The sequence below is a fragment of the Leptonychotes weddellii genome, chromosome 8 (genome assembly GCF_054177405.1).
Source record: "Leptonychotes weddellii isolate Sample4059 chromosome 8, ASM5417740v2, whole genome shotgun sequence".
Taxonomy (NCBI): Eukaryota; Metazoa; Chordata; class Mammalia; order Carnivora; family Phocidae; genus Leptonychotes; species Leptonychotes weddellii.
This window is the reverse complement of record NC_138376.1, coordinates 83,819,346-83,841,841: the sequence shown is the minus strand read 5'-3', so window position 1 is coordinate 83,841,841 and position 22,496 is coordinate 83,819,346. Positions and strand designations below refer to the sequence as shown.

Genomic DNA, 22,496 nt, shown 5'->3' with positions numbered 1-22,496 from the left:
TGGAGGCCGGGGTGGAGGGCGCCCCCTCGGGGACCCCCCCCCCACCCAGGGCTCGGGTTCTTGCCCCGCCGAGCCGCCTGCGCCCCCGCGCCCCCGCCCGGCCCGGCGCCCCTCGCCCCTTCCAGCGGCCGGGCGCGCTCCGCCGGGCAGGATAAGGTTACGCCGAGGCTTTCTTGGACCGCGGGGAGGGAGGCGGGTCCGAGCCCGCGCCCCGGCCCGCGGGGGAGTTCCCACCGTGGGCGGCTCGGGCCCGCGGGGCCACCTCCCCGCCGCCGGCCGCGGAGCGCAGCCCCGGGCCCGGCCCCCCGCCATGGCGCGGGAGAGGCCGCCCGGGAGGGGCTGCGGCGCCCTGCGCCGGTGTGTGCTCGGCGCCGCGCTGCTGCTCGGCCTGCGACTGTGCGCGGAGCTGCGGCCCTCCGGGCCCCGGCTCCCGGCCCGCAGCGCCCCGCCGGGCCCGGCTCCCCGGCCGCCTGGGCCGCACCTGCCGCCCGCGCCCGGCCCGCCCCGCGGCGCCAGCAGGAGGCAGGTGACCTACGTGCGCAGCGGGCGCCGAGCGCCTCCGGAGGGCGGCGGGAGCGGGACGCCGGAGCCGGGATGCTGCGTCCCGCGCGGGCGTCCCCGCCGGAAGGTCAGTGGCAAACGGTGCAGTCTTGGGCCTGACAGCCGAATCCCCCTCCCCGACGCGCTCAGAGCCCGCCGCTCGGCGCCGCAGGCCGCCCCACTGGGACTTTCAGGGAAGTCTTCCGCTTCTCCCACCTCAGCGGCTGGCATCCTTCAATGCCCAGACGTAATGAAGCGGGACTGAGCCGAGTCCATTCAGTATTCCACCAATATCTGCTGAGCGTCCATTGCGTGCCAGGCCCCCTGCTAGGCGCGCATCCCGCCATGAAGGGCCAAGCCCTGCTCTCAAGGAGCTTACATTTTAGTGAGGAGAGGGTATGAGTGATGGGCAGGGAAAGGAAAAGAAAGGTGTTGGGGTTTTGTTTATATTCTGTGCTTGCCACCGGTTTTCCCCTTGAGGCCCGGACGAAGCGGGCTGGGTAGCCATTGTGAGTGGCCTCTCCACTCTACCTTCATCGCGGTGATGGAGATCCCACTCTCCAGCCTAATTTCCCTTGAGTTCCACTGCAGATGTTGGCAGGGTGGCTGGCGCAGGGTGAGAAGCCGAGCCCCAGCACCTCTTGACGGGAAGTGAATGGGAACCTCGAGGACTGAAGTAATAACCTAGGTTTGTCTTACAGCACTCGACAGTGTTGCTCTTCCTACCGCATTAACTTCTTGACTCACACCTCAAGTGAGTGGTTCAAATTTAACCTCTGGTTGGTTGTTAAGCCTCTGGCTTCCTACCCTCCTTTGGAGCTCAGTAATTTACTAGGTACTTGGGGATGAAAAGATTAAGAACAGCAGGTTATGAGCTGGCCTGGGCCTCATGACCCATTAACCCTAACTGCATCCTCTAGGGCAACTTCTGTCGGCGGCTCATCCTTTTTTCTTTTAAACATCTCCTGTCCCCCACCGTGCGCTTCTTGGGGAGAGGAAAAACTCTTCTTTTGACTCTGCTGCTTTCTTTAGCTTCCCAGTCTAACCTACTTTTTGGTATCACACCCCACCATTTCTTCCCCTGCTTTCCTTTCCCCCAAGCCTTGCCTCTGATGTGCCAGACCACTGCTGTACCCACCCGGCCCTCGGTGTTATCTTCCTGGATAAACTCAAATACTTTTTTCTATCTCTGAAACCTCACTTCCCAAGTAAAGTCTTAATCTGGTCTTCCACTCCCTTCTTCATGCTCCTAATGCACTTTCCATGGCACCATGTTAAGCCACCAGCACACCTCTGCCACGGGCTTCCCAGGTCCCACGTGCTGCTTCAGGTGCTGGGGGCACAAAATGATGTCAAAGTCCGCTGACGGAGGCACTCAGCTTAGGCCTCCAGTAATGTGACCAATGCTGTACTTAAAGTCTTGAACTCTGGCTGAGGGGTCAAAAAAGGCTAACCATGAGGGGACGTTTGACCGAAGGCTCAGTATTTCTTAAAAGTGCAAGTTCTTTGGTTCTCTCCATGTCCTCAGATGTCCCTTCAACCCTACCCTGTAGTTTTCCTCTCATATCCGCCCTCAGCCTCCGTTGTTTCTGTTGTCACCTGTCCAAGAATCACTCTTAAATCTTGGTCCCCACTTCAGGCCACAGTATCTGTAACTGGAGCCTGTCCTGCAAATGGGAAGGGTTGGAATGCACAGACTCAGAGGGTGACTCGAGGGGACGTTCACGTCCATCCCCTCTAGGAGCCTGCTGCTGTGATTCAGGCGGTGGTAGAGGTGGAGGTGTGAGGAGTGGTCTGATTCTGGATGTATTTTGAAGATGAGGGAGGGAGGAGAAGTTTTTGTTATTGTTTAGCTTTTGTTTTTTTTGGTGGGGGGCGGCTGGACAGAAATCAGGAGGTTGGTTTTAAATATTTTGAATTTGAGATATCTTGTAGACATCCAGGTGGAAATGTCAAACAGGCAGTTGGACATATGAGTCTGGGGTTGGAGGAAACATTGAGGCTAAAGATAGAGATGTGGGAGTCATCAGTGTACAAGTGGGACTAAAGCCATGAGACTATAGAGATCAACTAGGGAGTGAGGGTGGCTAATAGAAATGAGCCACCTGGGTCTGAGCCCTGGGGCTCTGTTTTATTAAAACTAAATTAGAGAAAACAAAAGGGAATATATGCCTAGAGTCTAGTATGTTATAAGCACTCAATAATCGTAGCTTTAATGTTCACCCATCTGTCTTGAGTCTTTAGCCTTAGTCGTTCTCCAAATGTTATTTGTTGTAACTTATCTCCATTCCTTTGGCTTATGCTGATTCTCTTACTTGTGTGTGTGTGGGGCCCCCATCCTCCTTTCCTATGACTCATGCCCTTTCCATCCTTGAACGTTCAGGTCAGGGGTCATCGCCTGGAAACCTTCCCATATCAGTCCTACTTCCTTCCATGCTGATCTTTCCCCAATTGGGAATGACAATAGAAATGCGTTCTGATTTGTGAGTTGCTCTGTACATGCTACGACCTGGTAATCCATTTCAGCTTGAATGTTTTGTTCCCACACTTGTGCCTGATGGAAAGGATTGTATTTCCCAGAGTGACCCCTAGGAAATGTTTACTCCTGAGACACTGATACGTAAAAAATATAAGAATCTTACCACTTCAGCCTATTATGTGTAACTCTAAATGTCTTCTGTTAAAAATGTATAAGAAAGAACTGAGTTTATTGCTATTTTTAAAATATTGTTTAATTTTGTAGCCTCCTAAGGAAGAATTGTCCCTGGATTTCCTTTCCCCTAGCTATCTCTTTATTTACTTTTTTTTTTTTTAAAGATTTTATTTATTTATTCGACAGAGAGAGAGACAGCGAGAGCAGGAACACAAGCAGGGGGAGTGGGAGAGGGAGAAGCAGGCTTTCCGCTGAGCAGGGAGCCCGATGTGGGGCTCGATCCCAGGACCCTGGGATCATGACCTGAGCCAAAGGCAGACGCGTAACGACTGAGCCACCCAGGCGCCCCTATTTACTTTTTTTCAAGATATACATTCTAACTTCCTCACATTCCTAGATAGTGGGAATCTTGAAATTGTTTCATTTACCCTTTTTTTTTCAGCTGAATTATAATGTTCCTCAAAACTGAAAAGACCAGTTATCTAATCTGTTCTCCCACTTCTGGGAACAGAGTTTGAGATCTCTTATCTCCCTGAAGACAAATCTTGTTCCTTTTTTAGCCTCCTATCAAGATGTGAAATGTAAGCTCAATGTGCCATTAAATAATTGATATAATGAAAGTTTGAAAGTTATGTGTTAAAAACCTTGGATCTCATTTTACTTAAAATTTTGTTTGTTGAGAATAGTGGTAAACAATGTGATTTAGGTTCTTGGTTACTTTGTGGAAGGCACCTACCAGATTGGCGAAGGAGAAAAAGTTCCGTTCTATTTTGAGGATGGCGTTTGGGGTGGATGAAAACCTGCATGAAATAATTGGGTTGCTGAGGGTTTCTTGTCAACGTGCTTCCTTTGCAGGTGTTAGAGGCACAAAAATTCAGCAATTATATTGCCACTTTAATCACAGCTTATGCTTCTCTTAAAGAAAATAATCTGTTATAAAAAAGAGAAGTGAAGTGTAGTCCTCATATAATTCTTTCCCTCTTTCTTCCTCCCCTTCTTTCACCCAGCCATGCAAGAACTAGCTCTAAATATTACTTCTTTCACAGCAGAGGTGGTTACCTTAGAGCACTGTGAAATGGGGGCATGATGGATAAATACTGCCTTTTTGCATTAGGACTACCCTGGAACCCATGCATTTTTGTATAGACAGAAGCCTTCCGTCAGAGCTCTTAGGCTCCCAAATCTGCATACCACACATGCATAACCATTTCCCTGTCATTTTTTTCCTTTTCCTCCTCTCTTGTTTCTTTCTGTTTTTTCTTAGACATATACTGTGATTACATGGGCCAAGTTCTTTGTGGGGGGCATTTGTGGAGGACTAAGATACGGTCTCCATGATTTGTGCTTCTTTTTTTTTTTTTTTTAGATTTTATTTATTTATTTGTGGGGGCAGAGCAAGGGGGAGAGAGAGAATCTCAAGCAGACTCCCTGCTAAGCATGGAGCCCGAGGCAGGGCTCAATCTCAGGACCCTGAGATCATGATCTGAGCCGAAATCAAGAGTCAGACGCTTAAGCGACCCAGGCCCCCCCGATTTATGCTTCTTTTTTTTTTTTTTTAAAGATTTTATTTATTTATTTGAGAGAGAGAGAATGAGAGAGAGCACATGAGAGGGGGGAGGGTCAGAGGGAGAAGCAGACTCCCTGCCGAGCAGGGAGCCCGATGCAGGACTCGATCCCGGGACTCCAGGATCATGACCTGAGCCGAAGGCAGTCGCTTAACCAACTGAGCCACCCAGGCGCCCCCGATTTATGCTTCTTTATGCAGTCTTGGGTAGATGTTTGTCTTACAGGTTAGCAAACCATGTAAAAGACAGCAGCACAATCTATGGCTCATTTGTGTAGGAGAAGCACTCAACACAGGAACCAAGCTTCCCAAAGAAATTTCTTCTCTCTTATTGGAGATATTTTACTTGACATTTAATATGTTGGATAGAAAAGTGACTTCTGAGTCACAGAGCCACAGAAACCAGCAATGTGCTGGTTTGGTTTGTTAGTTACGGATCCTTTGGAACAATGTGTCAGAAGAAAAAAAAAAAAAGCTGTTTCCTCTTCTGCAAAACCATCTGGAAAAATTTGGTCTTTCTTCCTCACTTCTCATCATCTTAGTTTTCTAATTCTGTGATTTTCATCAAGGGGGAAGAGGTAGATGCATAGTCTAGTCCCTTGATAAAGCCAACTGCCTTAGAAGTCCTTATTCTTTACAAAATACTTGCAGGTAGGTTTGAATGGCTTGTAAAATAGGGCCCAGCAGTAGTTTCCAGCTACTTAGATTTTTGCCTTGTACCTGCATTTCTGTCCTTCAGGGAACAACATTAATCAATCCTCTCACACTGTCCTCAGGAGGCAAAGCATTTTCATTTTAAACAAAGTCGTCGAGGGTAATTGAATGAGCTCCAGCAATATGTGGGTGTGAAATAGCAGTTGCTTGGTTTCAGAAAGAAAAGCAGGTTTTGATTAAAACTTTGATGTGTCTGAGACGGGGAATAGGCCTCTGTACTCCTTCCAAACCCCGCAGTTCCTCAGAGAGCATTCTGTGGGCAAAGGAACTGCTAATGGAGGCTCCATTGTTTTTCAACAATTGGCAGTGGAGGTTTTAGGTTTTTGTGTGCAGTTGGCCCAGTCCATTTTCCAAGGAAAAGAAAACGCTATCAGTTTCCTCGAATTGGATTTCCCTTTTCGTCTGTGAAGAGAATCAGAGTTGTGTAGTTAAACTGGAGACTATCAAGGGTGGTCGGCATTTGGGTTTTTCCATCTGTGCTGACACCTTTGGAGTCCTCATGCTTCTAAGGAATTTGGCTCTTTATTCTGTGATTCATAGAAAGTAACAGGAGCCTGCTTCATTTACCGTGAGACACACACGAAAGAAGGAATCTACTAGCACTGATAAACTTCTTTTTTAAAAAAGCAGCCCTTGAGTTCTCTGGAGACCTCACATGGGTCCCTTTGATGGCCTGTGGAGTTTTCTGCTGAGAGAGGATGGGAAATTCTGCTTTGTAAGAAGCATTTTTATCCTGTTCAAATGCTTGAAACAAAATTGAGTTGTAGGAGTCTCACAGAGTAGGACCATATGTAATTTAAACTAATAGCAAGCTGGGTTGTTAGTGGATGGCTCAGGAGGTAGATTTCGTCCATGAAGAATTTTGTTTGAACCATACAGTGTTTTAAATATTTGAACATAAATGTCATTAGATGGGACGTATAGTGTCCAACGGAATCCAGCTCAGCGCTCTCTCCGTTTACTTTGCCTGTCTGATCTCCGAAGGCATTTGAAGTTGCAACCCATTAGCCAGATGTCAAAATTAACAATTGTTTTTCCTAAGAAGTGACAAGTTAGGTCAATGCTGCTAAACTCGATGGCCCCAGGGCACACAAAAACTAGATGCACAGAAGCCAAAGGCCCTTTTCAGTCATTCCTAGTAAAGAAAGATGAGTTTCTTAAGGCTGGAGTTGGATAATGGGGAGAGTAAGATTGTAGGGGAGTATACTTAGGTAATGTAATGTTCTTTTGGTTGTAAACAAGAAAGAATGGGCTGTGACCTAGCTTAAGCAAAAAAAGCGAAAACAAAAAAAATTAAAGAAATTTATTGGGAAAACTTGAGGACTTCTCACTGAATTGGAGGAAGAGTTAAGTGACCACTCTGTGCAGAGAAGGAGCAGGGCTGCTCAGGAAATCCCAGCTCTCCTTGACCTTCTCCCTAGAGTGCGACCATAACAAGACTCGCCTCCCTCAACTCCAGCTTGATGTCTCTAGATAGTCACCTTGGATCAGCCAGCTCTAGCCACAGCCAGAAACAGAGCCCAGGAGTCCCCTTCCTGTCCCAGAAGCCCCCTTCCTGTCCCAGAAGCCATTCTTAGAGAAAGGGGAAACCTTCCCTAAGTTACCCCAAGAAGTCAAGTCCTTGGCATTCCTTAACCATTTAGTATAATTATTGTACAGTTTTGCCCTTAGGGTTTTGTTTTTCTCATATTTTATTCTATTATTTTAACTAGTCCAGTTCAGGGATCTTGAACCTGAGCACCTCGAAACACAGTGTAGGTTTTTTGTTAGTTTGTTTTTTAATATGCTACCATCTGTGTCTCTGTGTGTATTTCTTTATTGGTTAGTTATTCATTTATTGGTTAGCTATATCTCTCTAGATATATTCTTTTTTTTTTTCCTAAAGATTTTATTTATTTATTTGACAGAAACAGAGACAGCGAGAGCAGGAACACAAGCAGGGTGAGTGGGAGAGGGAGAAGCAGGCTTCCCGCCGAGCAGGGAGCCCGATGCGGGGCTCGATCCCAGGACCCTAGGATCATGACCTGAGCCGAAGGCAGACGCTTAACGACTGAGCCACCCAAGCGCCCTAGATATATTCTTATAGATAACCTTATTTTCACGTAGCATTTGGCAATAAGTTGGCATCTTCTCCATATTTCTCATTTTTTTAATTCAGTTGGGTACATGCACACAAGATCTTTGTAGATACAATATTTTTCTTTTTATTTAAATAAGAAGTTATTTGTGAGGACTTTTAGTAGAGAAAGTAAACATAATCAGTATGCAGCCCATTATCCCAATTAGGGTTCTCAAGCCAAAGTTAGTCTTATGTTCTTTGATTTTTTCCTGTCAATGCAAAAAAAAAAAAATCTGAAAAATTCTTCAGAGCATCTAAATATTTACAGCCCTGTTTGCAACTGGCTAGCTTGAGATTCTTTAACATACGATTACTTCTGTATTAGGAGTCTCTTGGTTGCAAGCGACAGAAGTCCACTGAAACTGGTTAAAACAGGGATTCATTGGAGGAGTTACCTGGGTAGATCTGAGGAAGAGCTGCAGAAACCAGAAGGGCTCCGGGAACTTGATTATGGACTGAAATGAGCATCGCAGACCTTAGTTTTTCCTATGACTCATGACCCCATAGGTAGTGGCTATTTATCATTCTTTTTGACCACACCTTTGAATTTACCTCCTGTGTTTGAGGAATTCTCCACCTTTCTAAGAAAAAAAGCCAAAAAATAACTTTCTCACTCTTCCTTGCACCTTGAGTACATTCACGGTATACCTGCATGAGAATTTGGTTGGTACCTTAGAGATTCGAAGAAGTCGGTGGCATGAGGACCACAGAGTGGCATGGTGGCCGAGGTTCTAGAGGAGGTATCCGGTGCCCAGGGTGGTGAAATGAGCCATGGTGTCTGTGCCCAGCAGTGGGCCAGTGTAGTCTACACTGGTGAGTAGGGTGATATTCCTGCCCTTGAGATTCTGTAAGCTAAGAAATCTTTAATCAATTCCTTTTCTGCTTAACTAGTCAGAGTGGTTTCTATTGTTTACAACTAAGAACCTTGACAGATCAATAAATTAGAACTGGCAGTTTGGAAGGTTACAACTGTTATTTTCTCTCTTCAATTTTGCTTGGTCTATTTAATTCAGATTTTAGAACATGATGATTGGGGTCCAAGTGAACTATGGGTTGAGGGATCTTTCCCTGACAAGATAATAACATTTAGCTTCAGATACTAAATTACACAGATCTGCTAACTTATCACGACAGACATCAAGCCCTTTTTCATGGCACCATTTGTCTGGAGTTTCGGGCAGGAGGGGCGAGTTTATGCTGAGATCACAAACAACCTTCACATCTCAGGGCTCATACTAACATCAGTGTGTTTCTTGCTCATGCTGTGTATCCATTGCTGGTGGGCCAGGTTGGGGTGACTCCCAGTGCTGTCGTTGACCTCTCTCTGGATCCCAGGCTGGTAGCACAGTCCCCATCTGGAAACTTGCCAGTCACCTTGGCAGAGGGGTGAGTGCTCTGGAGGGTCTTGCATGGCATTATGAAATGTCCTGGCTAGAAGCCACACCCAGCACTCCTGCTCACAATCCAGGGGCCAGAGACCCAGTACGGGAGGACAGAGGCCTGCCATGTGCCCAGAAGTCCAAGAGCTGGAAATGCTGGATGAGCACCACTTCCGGCCACCACAGTATGGTAGCCCTTCAGTCACCCGCATCTAAATGGGCATCGTCTAGGTCATGTTTCTCATTCGCCGTTCTGAACGCCTCACTGAATATGCACATTTGACAGTACTGACTAAAGCCCGGGAAGCTCTTTTCAGGGGGCCTGGGTCTAAAATGAAGCAGACATCTGAATTTAGCAGAACAGGGAAATAAAACAAGGCTCGATTTATATCTTACAAACAGTGCCGTGGAGTGTCCTGGAGTTTGTTAAATACAATGATTCTCATTGACATTGTTTATGTTAGATTCCTCGCACAGAGTAGTGATGGGATGATGGTCTGCAGGTCTTTTTTTTTTTTTTTTTCCTGGGGAAAAGAAAAACAAATTTTGAATAAATAAAGCCATGCCTCTAAATGAGCTGAAGGCCTCTGGGGAGATGACTCAAACTCCATGTTTAAATCCATCTTCATGGAGACCGCTTACTTTTGGTTGGAGCAAGTTGAAAGACTTGTTCTCAGGACCTGGCCCCAAATCAGAGGCAATACTCATGTTGTACAGTGTTTGCTGCTGTGCACAATATGACAGCAAGTGTTTTTAGTTTATTTTTCATCTACTTTGAGTGGAGCACAACAAATCCCTCAAAAATCCTAATTAACGATATGCTCTTTGAGCACAGTGTTAGATCACATGTGGAAGGAGGCCTCATCGTCCAGCAGATTTGGGGGTAGAATATGGGGAAGCCGGTGAAGGTAACACATGAGATCCTTGGAGACCTGTTTATGTGGATTTGCAAATGTCATGAAAATACTTTGTTACGATGCAGACTCACCTGTGACATGGGCTCATCTTTTTATACTTGATGTTAGAAGTTTAAATTCTGCTCCGCTACTCACTGGATGTGGCATACCTGGTCTGAACTTTAGTTTTCTCCTCTGTGAAAAGCAGTGGTGCTTAACCCACAGGGTAGATGTGAAGAGAACACAAGAGCATGTAGGTGAAAACACCTAGCCTGTGGGAATAGTTCAGTCAATGAAGATGGTCTCTGTTCAGCCTTGTGTTGCTGACTGGGAAGCAGGCCCCTGGGCATCAGAAAGCTATAGGCATGTACGTCTGTGGGGTATAAAGCCCAGTATTCATTGGGATATTGAATATTTCTTTTACTCTTGAAATTTTAAATTAAATTTAATTTTTATTAAGTTTTTATTTTCATTCCAGTATTGTTAACATACAGTATTGCATTAGTTTCAGGTGTGTAATACAGTGATTCAACAATTGCATATACTACTCAGTGCTCATCATGATAAGTGTTCTCCTTAATCCTCATCACCCATTTCCCCCATCCTCTCCCCCTTCCTCCCCTCTGGTAACCATCTGTTTGTTCTCTATAGTTAAGCGTCTGTTTCTTGGTTTGTCTCTGTCTCTCTCTTTTTCCTTTGTTCCTTTCTTTTGTTTCTTAAATTCCACATATAAGTGAAATCATATGGTATTTGTCTTTCTCTGACTGACTTATTTCACTTAGCATAATACACTGTAGCTTCGTCCATGTTGTGGCAAATGGCAAGATTACATTCTTTTTTATGGCAGAGTGATATTCCATTGTATATATGTTCCACATCTTCTTTATCCATTCATCTATTGATGGACACTGGGGCTACTTCCATAATTTGGCCATTGTAAATAATACTGCAATAAACATAGGGGTGCATGTATCCCTTTGAGTTAGTGTTTTTGTATTTTTGGGCAAATACACAGAAGTGTGATTACTAGATCATATGGTAGTTCTATTTTTAACTTTTTAAGGACACTTCACAGTTTTCCATAGTGGCTGCACCAGTTTGCCTTCCCACCAACAGTGTAGGAGGGTTCCTTTTTCTCTACATCTTTGCCAACACTTGTTGTTTCTTCTGTTTTTGACTTTAGCCATTCTGACAGGTGTGAGGTGACATCTCATTGTGGTTTTGATTTGCATTTCTCTGATGATGAGTGATGTTGAGCATCTTTTCATGTGTCTGTTGGCCATCTATGTGTCTTCTTTGGAGAAATGTCTGTTCATGTTTTCTGCCCATTTTTAATTGGATTATTTGTTTTTTGGAGGTGTTGAATTGTATCAGTACTTTTTTTTTAAAAGATTTTATTCATTTGAGAGAGAGAGAGAGCATGAACAGAGGGGCAGAGGGAGAAGGAGAAGCAGACTCCCCGCCAAGCAGGGAGCCCGATACAAGGCTTGACCCCAAGACCTGAGATTATGACTGGAGCTGAAGGCAGACACCCAACCAACTGAGCCACTGAGGTGCTGCATATCAGTTCTTTATATATTTTGGGTACTAACCCTTTATTGGATATGTCATTTGCAAATATCTTCTCCCATTCAGTAGGTTGTCTTTTTGTTTTATTGATTGTATCCTTTGCTGTACAGAAGCTTTTTATTTTGATGTAGTCCTTATAGTTTATTTTTGCTTTTGTTTCCCTTGCCTCTGGAACATAGCTAGAAAAATGGCAATGTCAGAGAAATTGATGACTGTGCTCTCTTCTAGGATTTTTATGGTTTTGGGTCTCACATTTAGGGCCTTGATCCATTTTGAATTTATTTTTGTGTTGTTGTAAGAAAGTGGTCCAGTTTCATTCTTCTGCCTGTTGCTGTCCAGTTTTCCCAACATCATTTGTTGAAGAGATTCTCTTTTTCCCATTGCATATTCTTTCCTGCTTTGTCAAAGATTAATTGACCATATAACTGTGGGTTTATTTCTGGGTTTTCTATTCTGTTTTGTTGATCTATATGGTGTTTTTGTTGTTGTTGTTCCAGTACCATACTGTAGTTGATTACTACAGCTTTGTAATATAACTTGAAGTCTAGAATTGTGATACTTTCAATTTTGTTTTTCTTTTCCAAGGTTGCTTTGGCTATTTGGGATCTTTTGTGTTTCCATACAAATTTTAGGATTGCTTGTTCTAGTTCTGTGAGAAGTGCTGTTGGTAGTTTGATAGAGATTACATTAAATGTGTAGATTACTTTGGGTAGTATAGACATTTTAACAATATTTGTTCTTCCAACCCATGAACATGGAATGTCTTTCCATTTCTTTGTGTCATCTTTAATTTCTTTTCTTTTTTTTAGATTTTATTTTTTACTTGAGAGAGAGAGAGAGAGAGTGAGAGAGAGAATGAGCTGGGGGAGAGGCAGAGGGAGAGGCAGACTTCCTGCTGAGCAGGGAGCCTGATGAAGGGCTCAATCTCAGGACCCTGGGAACATGACCTGAGCCAAAGACAGATGCTTAACCAACTAAGCTACCCAGGTTCCCCTCATCTTTAATTTCTTTTATCAGTGTTTTATAGTTTTCAGAGTATAGGTCTTTCCCATCTTTGGTATTTATTCCTAGGTGTCTTATTATTTTTGGTGCAAATATAAATGGGATTGTTTTCTTAATTTCTTTTTCTGCTGCTTCATTATTAGTGTAGAGAAATGCAGCAGATTTCTGCACATTGATTTTGTATCCTGCGACTTTACTGAATTCATTTATCAGTTCAAGTGGTTTTTGGTAGAGTCTTGGATTTTCTATATATAGTATCATGTCTTCTGCAAATAGTGAAAGTTTTACTTCTTCCTTACCAATTTGGATGCCTTTTACTTCTTTTTGTCATCTGATTGCTGTGGCTGGGACTTCCAGTAGTATGTTGAATAAAAGTGAGAGTGGACATCCTTGTCTTGTTTCTGAACTTAGGGGAAAAGTTCTCAGTTTTTCCCATTGAGCATGATGTTTGCTGTGGATTTTTCATATAAGACCTGTATTATATTGAGGAATGTTCCCTATAATCCTACTTTGTTGAGGGTTTTTATCATGAATGGATGTTGTACTTTGTCAAATGCTTTTTCTGCAACTATAGAAATGATCATATATTTGTATCTTTTCTCTTATTGATGTGATGTATCACATTGATTGATTTGCAAACATTGAACCATGCTTGCATCCCAGGAATAAATCCCACTTAATGGTGGTGAATGATTTTCTTTAATGTATTGTTGAGTTTGGTTTGCTAGTATTTTGTTGAGGATTTTTGCATGTGTGTTCATCAGAGATACTGGCCTGTAGTTCTCTTTTTTTGTGGTGTCTTTATCTGTTTTTGGTATCAGGGTAATGCTGGCCTCATAGAATGGATTTGGAAATTTTCCTTCCTTTTATATTTTTTGGAATCATTTGGGAAGAATAGGTATTAACTCTTCTTTACATGTTTGGTAGAATTCACCTGTGAAGCCATCTGGTCGTGGACTTTTGTTTGTTGGGAGTTTTTGATTACTAATTCAATTCCATTGCTGGTAATTGGTCTGTTCAAATTTTCTATTTCTTCCTGCGTCAGTTTTGATAGGTTCTATGTTTCTAGGAATTTATCCATTTCTTCTAGGTTGTCCAATTTGTTGGTATATAATTTTTCATAATATTCTCTTATAATTGTTTGTATTTCTGTGGTGTTGGTTGCTCTTTCTCCTCCTTCATTAGTGATTTTATTTATTTGAGCCCTCTCTCTCTTTTTTTTTCTTGATGAACATGGCTAGGGGTTTCTCAATTTTGTTATCTTTTCAAAGGACCAGCTCCTGGCTTCATTGATCTGTTTTACTGGGTTTTGTTTGTTTGTTTTTAGATTCTATACCATTTATTTCTGCTCTTATCTTTATTATTTCCTTCCTTCTGCTGGTTTTGAGTTTTGTTTGTTCTTCTTTTTCTAGCTCCTTTAAAGGTGTAAGGTTAGGTTGATCATTTGAGATTTTTCTGAGGGTTGAAAGTGAGGGGATGGAGAAACATTTATTATGCAAATGGATGTCAAAAGAAAGCCAGGGTAGCAATACTTATATTGGACAAAATAGACTTTGAAACAAAGACTGTAACAAGAGACAAAGAAGGAAACTATATAATAAGGGGGGTAATCCAACAAGAAGATATAACAATTGTAAATATTTATGTACCCAACATGGGAGCACCCAAATACATAAAACAACAGTTAATAAAAAACAAAGGAACTAATCGATAGTAATACAATAATAGTAGGGGACTTTAGCACCCCACTTACATCAATGGACAGATGATCCAAACAGAAAATCAACAAAAAAACTAGCTTTGAATGACACACTGGACCAGATGGATTTAAAGGATATATTCAGAATATTCCTGCCTAAAACAGCAGAATACATGTTCTTTTCAACTGTACATGGAACATTCTTCAGAATAGATCACACATTAGGCCACAAAACAAGTCTTAACAAATTCAAAAAGATTGAAGTCATACCATGCATATTTTCTGATCACAACACTATGAAACTGGAAATCAACCATAAGAAAAAATCTGGCAAGACCACAAATATATGGAGGTTAAACAACATGCTACTAAACAACAAATGGATCCAACCAAAAAATCAAAGAAATAAAAAATTACATGGAAACAAATGAAAATGAAAACATAATGGTCCAAAATCTTTGGGATGCAGCAAAAGCAGTTCTAAGAGGGAAGTTTATAGCAATATTCTTGAAATTTAAAGCATATATAATATTCTCAGCCATATATATAGAGAGAGAGCTGGGATATGTATATATTTAAGATCTTAAATAAAAGCTTACAGTAACAGATACGTTTTTGTTAGAATTTTTATTATTTATTATTTTATTATTTTATTATTTTTTTTAAGATTCTTTAAATGTTTTAAGTACTCTCTACACCTATCGTGGGGCTCGAACTCATGAACCCTGAGGTCAAGAGTCTCAGGCTCCACCGACTGAAGGGCACTAGGTGCCCTTCTTTTTCTTTTATTCCTGTTTGCAGTCTCATTCCCTGTGAAGGTGGGGCACTTATATGTCTGGCTCACCACTGTGTCCGCCATGACCCTGATAGTACCAGCACATAGTAGGTGCTCAGTAAATACCAGTTGAATGATTTTAATCATTGCAGTGGTAGACCTCTGTGTTTGAGGAACATCTGAATCTTTCAAGAGCTACTCCACAGTCCCTTCCAGGTGTCTGATTTGTGAATCAGGGTATTCCACTACAGACTTGGAACAGAGCACCCAGCATTGACTTTGCTTCAGACATTGGTGACGACAGAACAGAGGTCACAAGCCATATCCAACCTGTACCTGTTTTTGTATGGCCCATGAGCTAAGAGTGATTCTTATAAATGAACATTTGCAACTGACTTGATGTTAGGATTTAAACCCCAGTGAAGCAAAAAACTATCCCCCCAAAATTCCATTCTTCTCATTAGTAGATCTATATGATAAAAAATTGTGCACAATTGTTATATTTTGAGTTTCATCAGTAAAAATGTTGTGGAAGCTGTGAGTTGTGTAAGACTGATGAATCAGAGACCTGTACCTCTGAAACAAATAATACATTATATGTTAAAAAAAAAAAAGAAAGAAAAAGATAGCAAGAAGGGAAAAATGAAGGGAGGGAAATCAGAGGGGGAGACGAACCATTAGAGACTATGACCTCTGAGAAACAAACTGAGGGTTCTAGAGGGGAGGGGTGTGGGGGGATGGATTAGCCTGCTGATGGGTATTAAAGAGGGCACGTATTGAATGGAGCACGGGGTGTTATATACAAACAATGAATCATGGAACACTACATCAAAAACTAATGATGTAATGTATGGTGACTAACATAACATAATAAAATTAAATTAAAAAAAAAAGAAGAAATGGGAAGCTGAGAACGTGCGTGCCTGAAAAAAAAAATGTTGTGGAAGTTTGTTTTTTCTCTTGTTATGTAGGTACGCGCTTAATATCCTTGAATCTGCTTCTTGGCTCACAGTCTAAAGTATTTACTATCTGGCTTGTTGCAGAAAACCTTTGCCGACCCCTACTATGGAAGTGGGCTCAGGACCACTTAACTATGACCTCCACATAGGGATGACCACTGACCTTCATGAGAAGAATGGTCTTGCCTTCCAACAGGGACACTGAGAAAAAAGCTTTGGTCCTCTCTGACCATTCATAGGAATGTCATCATAAAGTCTTCAAGGTCTTTGTTTTAAGGCCATTGCCATGCAGTGAACGTTAAAGTGAGTTAAATCTTGGTGTTTGTTTACTACTGCCGGTGACCCACCTTTTCTAACACGTCTGTTTTGGGGGCAGACTATATTATGACAGTCAGCTGACCCCATCTTTTCCAGTTTCTGGGGTCCTGGCCCTTAATACTTAAGATGGCTTGAGCCATGTGCTATGCGAGGTCCAGCACTTTCCCTGCCCTCCAATGTTCTGGTAACGTCTGAGGCTCACCTTTGTAGGTCACTCTCTCTGAATTCCTGCTCAGTGCTCCACCTCAGGCCACTGCTTTCTCCTCGCTGCTCTGCCCATTTCTTTACTCCCCCAGTGTGACTCCAACACAGGCCTTGCTGAAGGTCTCAGAGCAATAGTGGGAGATACCAATGCAGTTCAAAACAGAAATCGACTTAAAATTGATTACTTACAGTGTTCTTGGCTGTTGAGGATTTCCTACTGGCTGTATTTTCTTCTTAGACTCATGCACCATTGGGCCTGCCTTCTCTTGTCTATACTTCAATTCCTTTCTTCAGTTTTCTTTCTTTTTTTTTTTTTTAAAGATTTTATTTATTTGACAGAGAGAGAGAGAGCTAGAGAGGGAACACAAGCAGGGGGAGTGGGAGAGGGAGAAGCAGGCTTCCCGTGGAGCAGGGAGCCCGATGCGGGGCTCGATCCCAGGACCCTGGGATCATGACCTGAGCCGAAGGCAGACTCTTTTTTTTTTTTTTTTTTTAAAGATTTTATTTATTTATCTGAGAGAATGGGAGACAGAGAGCATGAGAGGGGAAGGGTCAGAGGGGGAAGCAGACCCCCCGCCGAGCAGGGAGCCCGATGCGGGACTCGATCCCGGGACTCCAGAATCATGACCTGAGCCGAAGGCAGTTGCCTAACCAACTGAGCCACCCAGGCGCCCCCGAAGGCAGACTCTTAACGACTGAGCCACCCAGGTGCTCCACCTTTCTTCTGTTTTCAAGGCTTTAAGCCCCCGCTGCCCACTCTATTCTCTTGAGCTTCCAGCAGACAAATTCCAGATACATGTCATTTTCTTACTCAGGCAATTTATCTTCTTCTGTTTTCCTCTCTCCTTCCAGGCCTGGCCTAGAGGTGAATTATGCCACTCTGGTAGGAAGGCAGAATTGGATGTAATCAGCGTTTGTTTTAAAAACTCATCTTTCTCCATCCTCTTCACTGTTTTTTTTTTTTTTAAAGATTTTTATTTATTTACTTGACAGAGAGAGAGACAGCGAGAGCAGGAACACAAGCAGGGGGAGTGGGAGAGGGAGAAGCAGGCTTCCCGCCCAGCAGGGAGCCCGATGCGGGACCCGATCCCAGCACCCTGGGATCATGACCCGAGCCAAAGGCAGACGCTTAACGACTGAGCCACCCTGGCGTCCCATCCTCTTCACTGTTACACAATCCATATTATGTACTCAGCACAGTGCCTCGGATATAGTAAGCACTCATTACCTGTTGGTTGTTCTTATTATTAGGAGAATCATGCCAGGTTCGGTCCAGTGTTGGTCCCCTCAGCCTAACTATGGCTACTGCTTTTTTTTTTTTTTTTTGTATGGTGTGGGGAAATGCATTATTAGGGCATTTGGGGAGCAGCAATGTATTGCTTCACGCAGAACCTCATCTTTCCTTCATGCATGTCTTCATTTCCTCCTGTGACTTTTGGGATTCCTGGTGAACTCTATTGCCTTCTGTCTGCCATGGAAATGAGTTCACACAGAGGCTGCTGATGTGAACAGTAGGGTTCAAGAGTTCCTGAAAATAACCCAGCAATTGCATTCTTTGGTATATACCCAAGAGAGCTGAAAACAGACGTTCACACAAAACATGTACACAAATGTTTATAGCAGCATTATTCAGAATAGCCAGAAGTGGGAAGCAACCCAAATGTCCATCAGCTGATGAATGGATACACAAAATGTGGTTTATCCATATGACAAAATCTTATTTATGTTACTGTGTAATATAAAAAAGAAAGAAGTTCTGATACATGCTGCTACGTGGATGAACTTTGAAAACATTATGCTCAGTGAAAGAAAACAGTCACAAAATGTGACATATTACATCACTCCATTTTAATGGAATAACCACAGTGGGCAAATTTATAGTGACAGGAAGTAGATTAGTGGTTGTCAGAGACTGGGGGTGGGCAGAGGGGATGGAGAATGACTGCTCCTGGGAATGGAGCTTCTCTTTGATGGGATGGAAATATTTTGGGATTAAATAGTGGTGATGGCTGTACAATCTGTATATATTAAAAAACCACTCAATTGTTGAAAATGGCAACTTTTATAGTACGTGACTTACATCTCGGTTAAAAATAATGCCCAGAAGTCCATGGAATTTATGACCAGTGTGAAACTACATGCTTTTCTCTGTTCAGATAAAGATATATTAACCGTGGGAGACTCCTGGAACCCCCTCCTGATGGTGCTCTTTAATGGGGATGGAATGTTATATAATATAACATAATAAATAAGAATGTTCTTATTTAATGGGGATTCCACATTTAGCAGAAATGTGGAATCCATGTGTTTGCTTCTCTAGAGCATTTGTATTAAAGGGAACAGCAATTATACCAATACCTTCCTTTTTTAAAAATTATTTTATTTTAAGTAGGCTCCACGCCCAATGTGGGGCTTGAACTCACAACCCTGAGATCAGGAGTCGCATGCTCCACCGACTGAGCCAACTAAGCGCCCCCGATACCTTACTTTTAAACAACTCTTCCCACGCTTACAAAAGCTTGCTGTGTCAGTGTCCTAAGTGGTTCTCATAACAGTCTTATGAGTGAGATGGTTGTTATTTTCATTCCACCAAGAGGGACCCTGTTAAATAGCTGGTTCAAAGTAAATAGAGATTATAACCCAGGTTAGCTGAGGTCAGATTTAGTAGTGTTTCTACTCTGTACTATACCAGCATCCATGTTGAAATCTGGATCTCAGGAAAATATGTTGATTACTATAGATTTTAGGCTTGATATTAAGGCTTTTTAAATCTCTTCCAAGTCAAATAATCTATTTTAAAGGTTAATTTTAGCTATTTTTGTCAGGTTGGAATTTCAAGCATGCCTCACAGTGCTTAAGAACAAATTTGAAAAAAAAAAAAAAAGAACAAATTTGAACTGATTGTATAATTATGATAGAGAATGTTCTTTTGAATAGTGAATATTCATTTTGTACAGAAGTAGTAAAAAAAAAAATGGCTTGTTTACCTAATGTGCACTAAGAGGACATTAGCCTCAATCAGGAGCAGACGGCTACCCCACTTTTGAAACCTAAGTGTTTGACTTCATTTGGGTACCCTGGATACAGAGAATTGTTTTGGAAAATCTGAATGCCTGGGCCTTACTCCTGGACAGGGAATGTTCTTATTTATAAATCCAAACCACTAGCATAGATGGGAGCCTGCTTAACACACACAGCATTGTATCCTTCCTTGTTATGGTGATACGTTGAGTCAAGGAACAGGAAAAAAAGAGTACTATCTCGATGTATAATTTTGTTTTTAAAAAATATAGGCAAGTGAGGATGCGGATAATTAAAATAAAGGCACATAGGTTTGGTCAAGTCATTAACTTAATAGGAAAAACAGATCAAAAGTGCTCTTAAGGTTCTTATTAAAAAAAATTTTTTTTTTAAAGAACAAAACCATATAAGAATGGGAGAGGTGGCTAAGGGAGGTTGGAAATTTAATTTTCTGTGTCTTTTATTTGAGGAGTTTTTAGATTATAGCTATTTTGAAACCAAAATTTTTCAATTTAAAAATAGAAGTGGAGAAATAGAAGCAGATTGGAGTTTGGTGGAAAAAAATTAGAGAGAAAGAGAGTACAACAGGGAGGCTCTGTGCAGGGAATTCTTATGTTCAGCTTCATCCCAAATTTCCTGTGGACTGTGTAGACAGGAGTTTCAAAATTTGATGAAAACAACTCGATGGAAGCTAGGGACAGACATTCTAGAATAGTGAACCTCTGTTTGCATACACATTTGTTTGCGCTTGATTTCAGGGGGAGCGCGGGCCTCACGGAGCCCTAAATTCTTAATCTGGGAGTGGATCAGAATCCGTCATAGGAGTTTGCAGAATACAGATACCTCTGCCTCAGCTACCCCAGGCCTCCTGCGAAGGACCCCTCCCTCTCTCAGGGAGGCGTGAGTGCTGGGGTAAGACTTGTCCATTAAGATTGGGATGGCTGATTCCTAAACGTGGTGTAGAAGCTTCGGTAACTAGTGTTCGCTGTTAACTGAGAGCTGCCCCAGTGTGATGGGTTTTGTCTCCTGGAATCACCTCACTGCTGGCTGGGCTGAGCCCTCAGGAGGTGGAGCCGGGAGTCCAGCCCAATAGCCGGTTGAGTCGGGACCACACCAGGCTTGGCCTGATGGGAGATGGGGTACTGAGGTGTACATTCCTACTGATGGGCCAGTTCAGCCCTCCTTGGTCTCCTTAAGCTGTACCTTGGAGAAGAGCCATGTTTTGTTTTCACAATAGTAGCCAATGACTCCTCCCTGCTATTAATTTTTATGCTACTTCATTTGTAAATAAGTGCTCATTTTATGTCATAAAAATGTTGAATGTTAAAAAAAATATTTTTAAAGGCAGACAACTTCATGGCTTCTCGAGAAACAAACATAATGGAAGTTATGGTCATCTCTTCCACGCTTCTGCCTTATCCACAGTCCTACTCTATGTTTGTATTTTTCCAGCTACACACTGACATTAGTCTAGCATCTTTCTAAGTTGATTAATAGTAACAGGGCGCTGTCTCTGTGCGCTTGTGGAATCTCTATAACCATTTAATTAGCAAGGTGAGTAGAAGCCTCTAATGGAAAGTCACCAGTTGGCAGTCATTGGTCAGTTAGGTAGAAGGTAGTTAAAACAGTGATTAACAAAAGGTATACACACCATCTGTTTTAACTCAAAACCTGCATGTACATTCGTTTGCCAGTCTTTTGTTGTGAGTATGGCCCCTGGCTGGAGTTCTGGTCTTTCTTGCAAAACACCCTTCTCAGCTACATCACTCGTTTCCAATTTTGGTTTCTTCAAAGTAGAGCAAGAACTTAACACTTTGTGAAACAACCTACATGCAGAACACCTTTAGAATTCAGTGATTTTGTTCTTCTATCTTACAGTGACTTCACTCATACCTCATGTAGCAGCATTTAAAAATAGCGTCTAACTTTTACTGACTTGGTTTTCTTTATGTGCACAGATTTCATCAGTTTACCTGAACTTTAATTAAATTATAGAATTTCAGTAACCCGTACAACTGATAGAAACTGGTTTGGGAACAAACCAAATGACTCCTGGGGAAAATATAACTAAACTAGTAGCAGCACGAGAGCACAGATAGAGAAGATGCTGAGTGTCAGCTGATCTGACAGGTTGGTTTGGTAGAGAGGTTAAGAGTGCTTCTGCTATAATATATGTTGAAGGAAATAAAAATTGTGCAGCATGTTTTAGGGTATGTTGGAGTTACTTTATTTGTAAAACAAATTCCTACAAGGAGGAATGCATTTTTTTACCTTTAAGAGAATATACACAGCATAGTTGTGCAGGTAGAATGTTGGGAACTAGATCAGGGCAGTTAAGATCAGAAGGTGCATCCCTGCAAGGCTTTGTGGGATCAGCCCCTTATGACAAACAGTTTTCACCTCTATGCAAACAATTAATTGTTCTGCGTTTAACAAATCAAATTTATAGTGGCAAGTATTTATAGTTTGAAGGTTACCTGCCAACCCTCTTTGGAATAATGAAAACAAACTTTCAATGTAGTAGAAAAGCTCTGTGCTCTTCTTAACAAATAGGTTTGGCTAAAACCTAACTTGATGATTTCAAGGTATAGAATATGTACAGGTTTAGCTTAGATTTTATAACTGGCATGTAAATAGTTATTACCCTTTTTATCTATCAAGCATTTAAGGTTGGGGCACCTGGGTGGCTCAATTGATTAAGCAACTGCCTTCAGCTCAGGTCATGATCTCAGGTCCTGGGATCAAGCCCCACAGCAGGCTCCCTGCTCAGTGGGAAGTCTTCTTCTCCCTCTCCCTCTGCCCCTCTCTTCCGCTCATGCTCTCTCTCTTTCTAATAAATAAATAAAATCTTTAAAAAAAAACCATTTAAGGTAGATAATAACTTATTTCCATCTAAATAAATAAATAGTATTTATATTTAGCTAGATTAAAGTATTACTATAAAGCCCAGCTAGTGTATTTCCCTATTTTCATCCACAGTAATAAAAAAATTGTCCTCAATCCCAAGAAATATATCATGTTCTTCCCTTCTTGGCATTTAAATCAATGTAAAAATGTCCCTTGGAATCATTTCTGTGGGGGACT

At 42.2% G+C, this 22,496-nt stretch overlaps 1 protein-coding gene across 5 annotated transcripts in view; it reads left to right on the top strand.

Annotated features, from left to right (window-relative positions):
• Window positions 1-262: 262 nt before the first annotated feature.
• METTL24 (methyltransferase like 24) overlaps window positions 263-22,496 on the top strand; it is a 153,805-nt gene continuing 131,571 nt past the window's right edge. For 2 of the 5 annotated variants that reach the window (XM_081828801.1, XM_081828798.1), the window contains exon 1: window positions 269-628. In XM_081828801.1, coding sequence (XP_081684927.1) covers window positions 311-628 — 318 coding nt within the window. In that variant the 5' untranslated portion in view covers window positions 269-310. Of the gene's footprint in view, window positions 629-22,496 lie in introns of all 5 variants that reach the window. The other 3 variants (XM_081828799.1, XM_081828800.1, XM_081828797.1) reach the window with 3 other exon arrangements.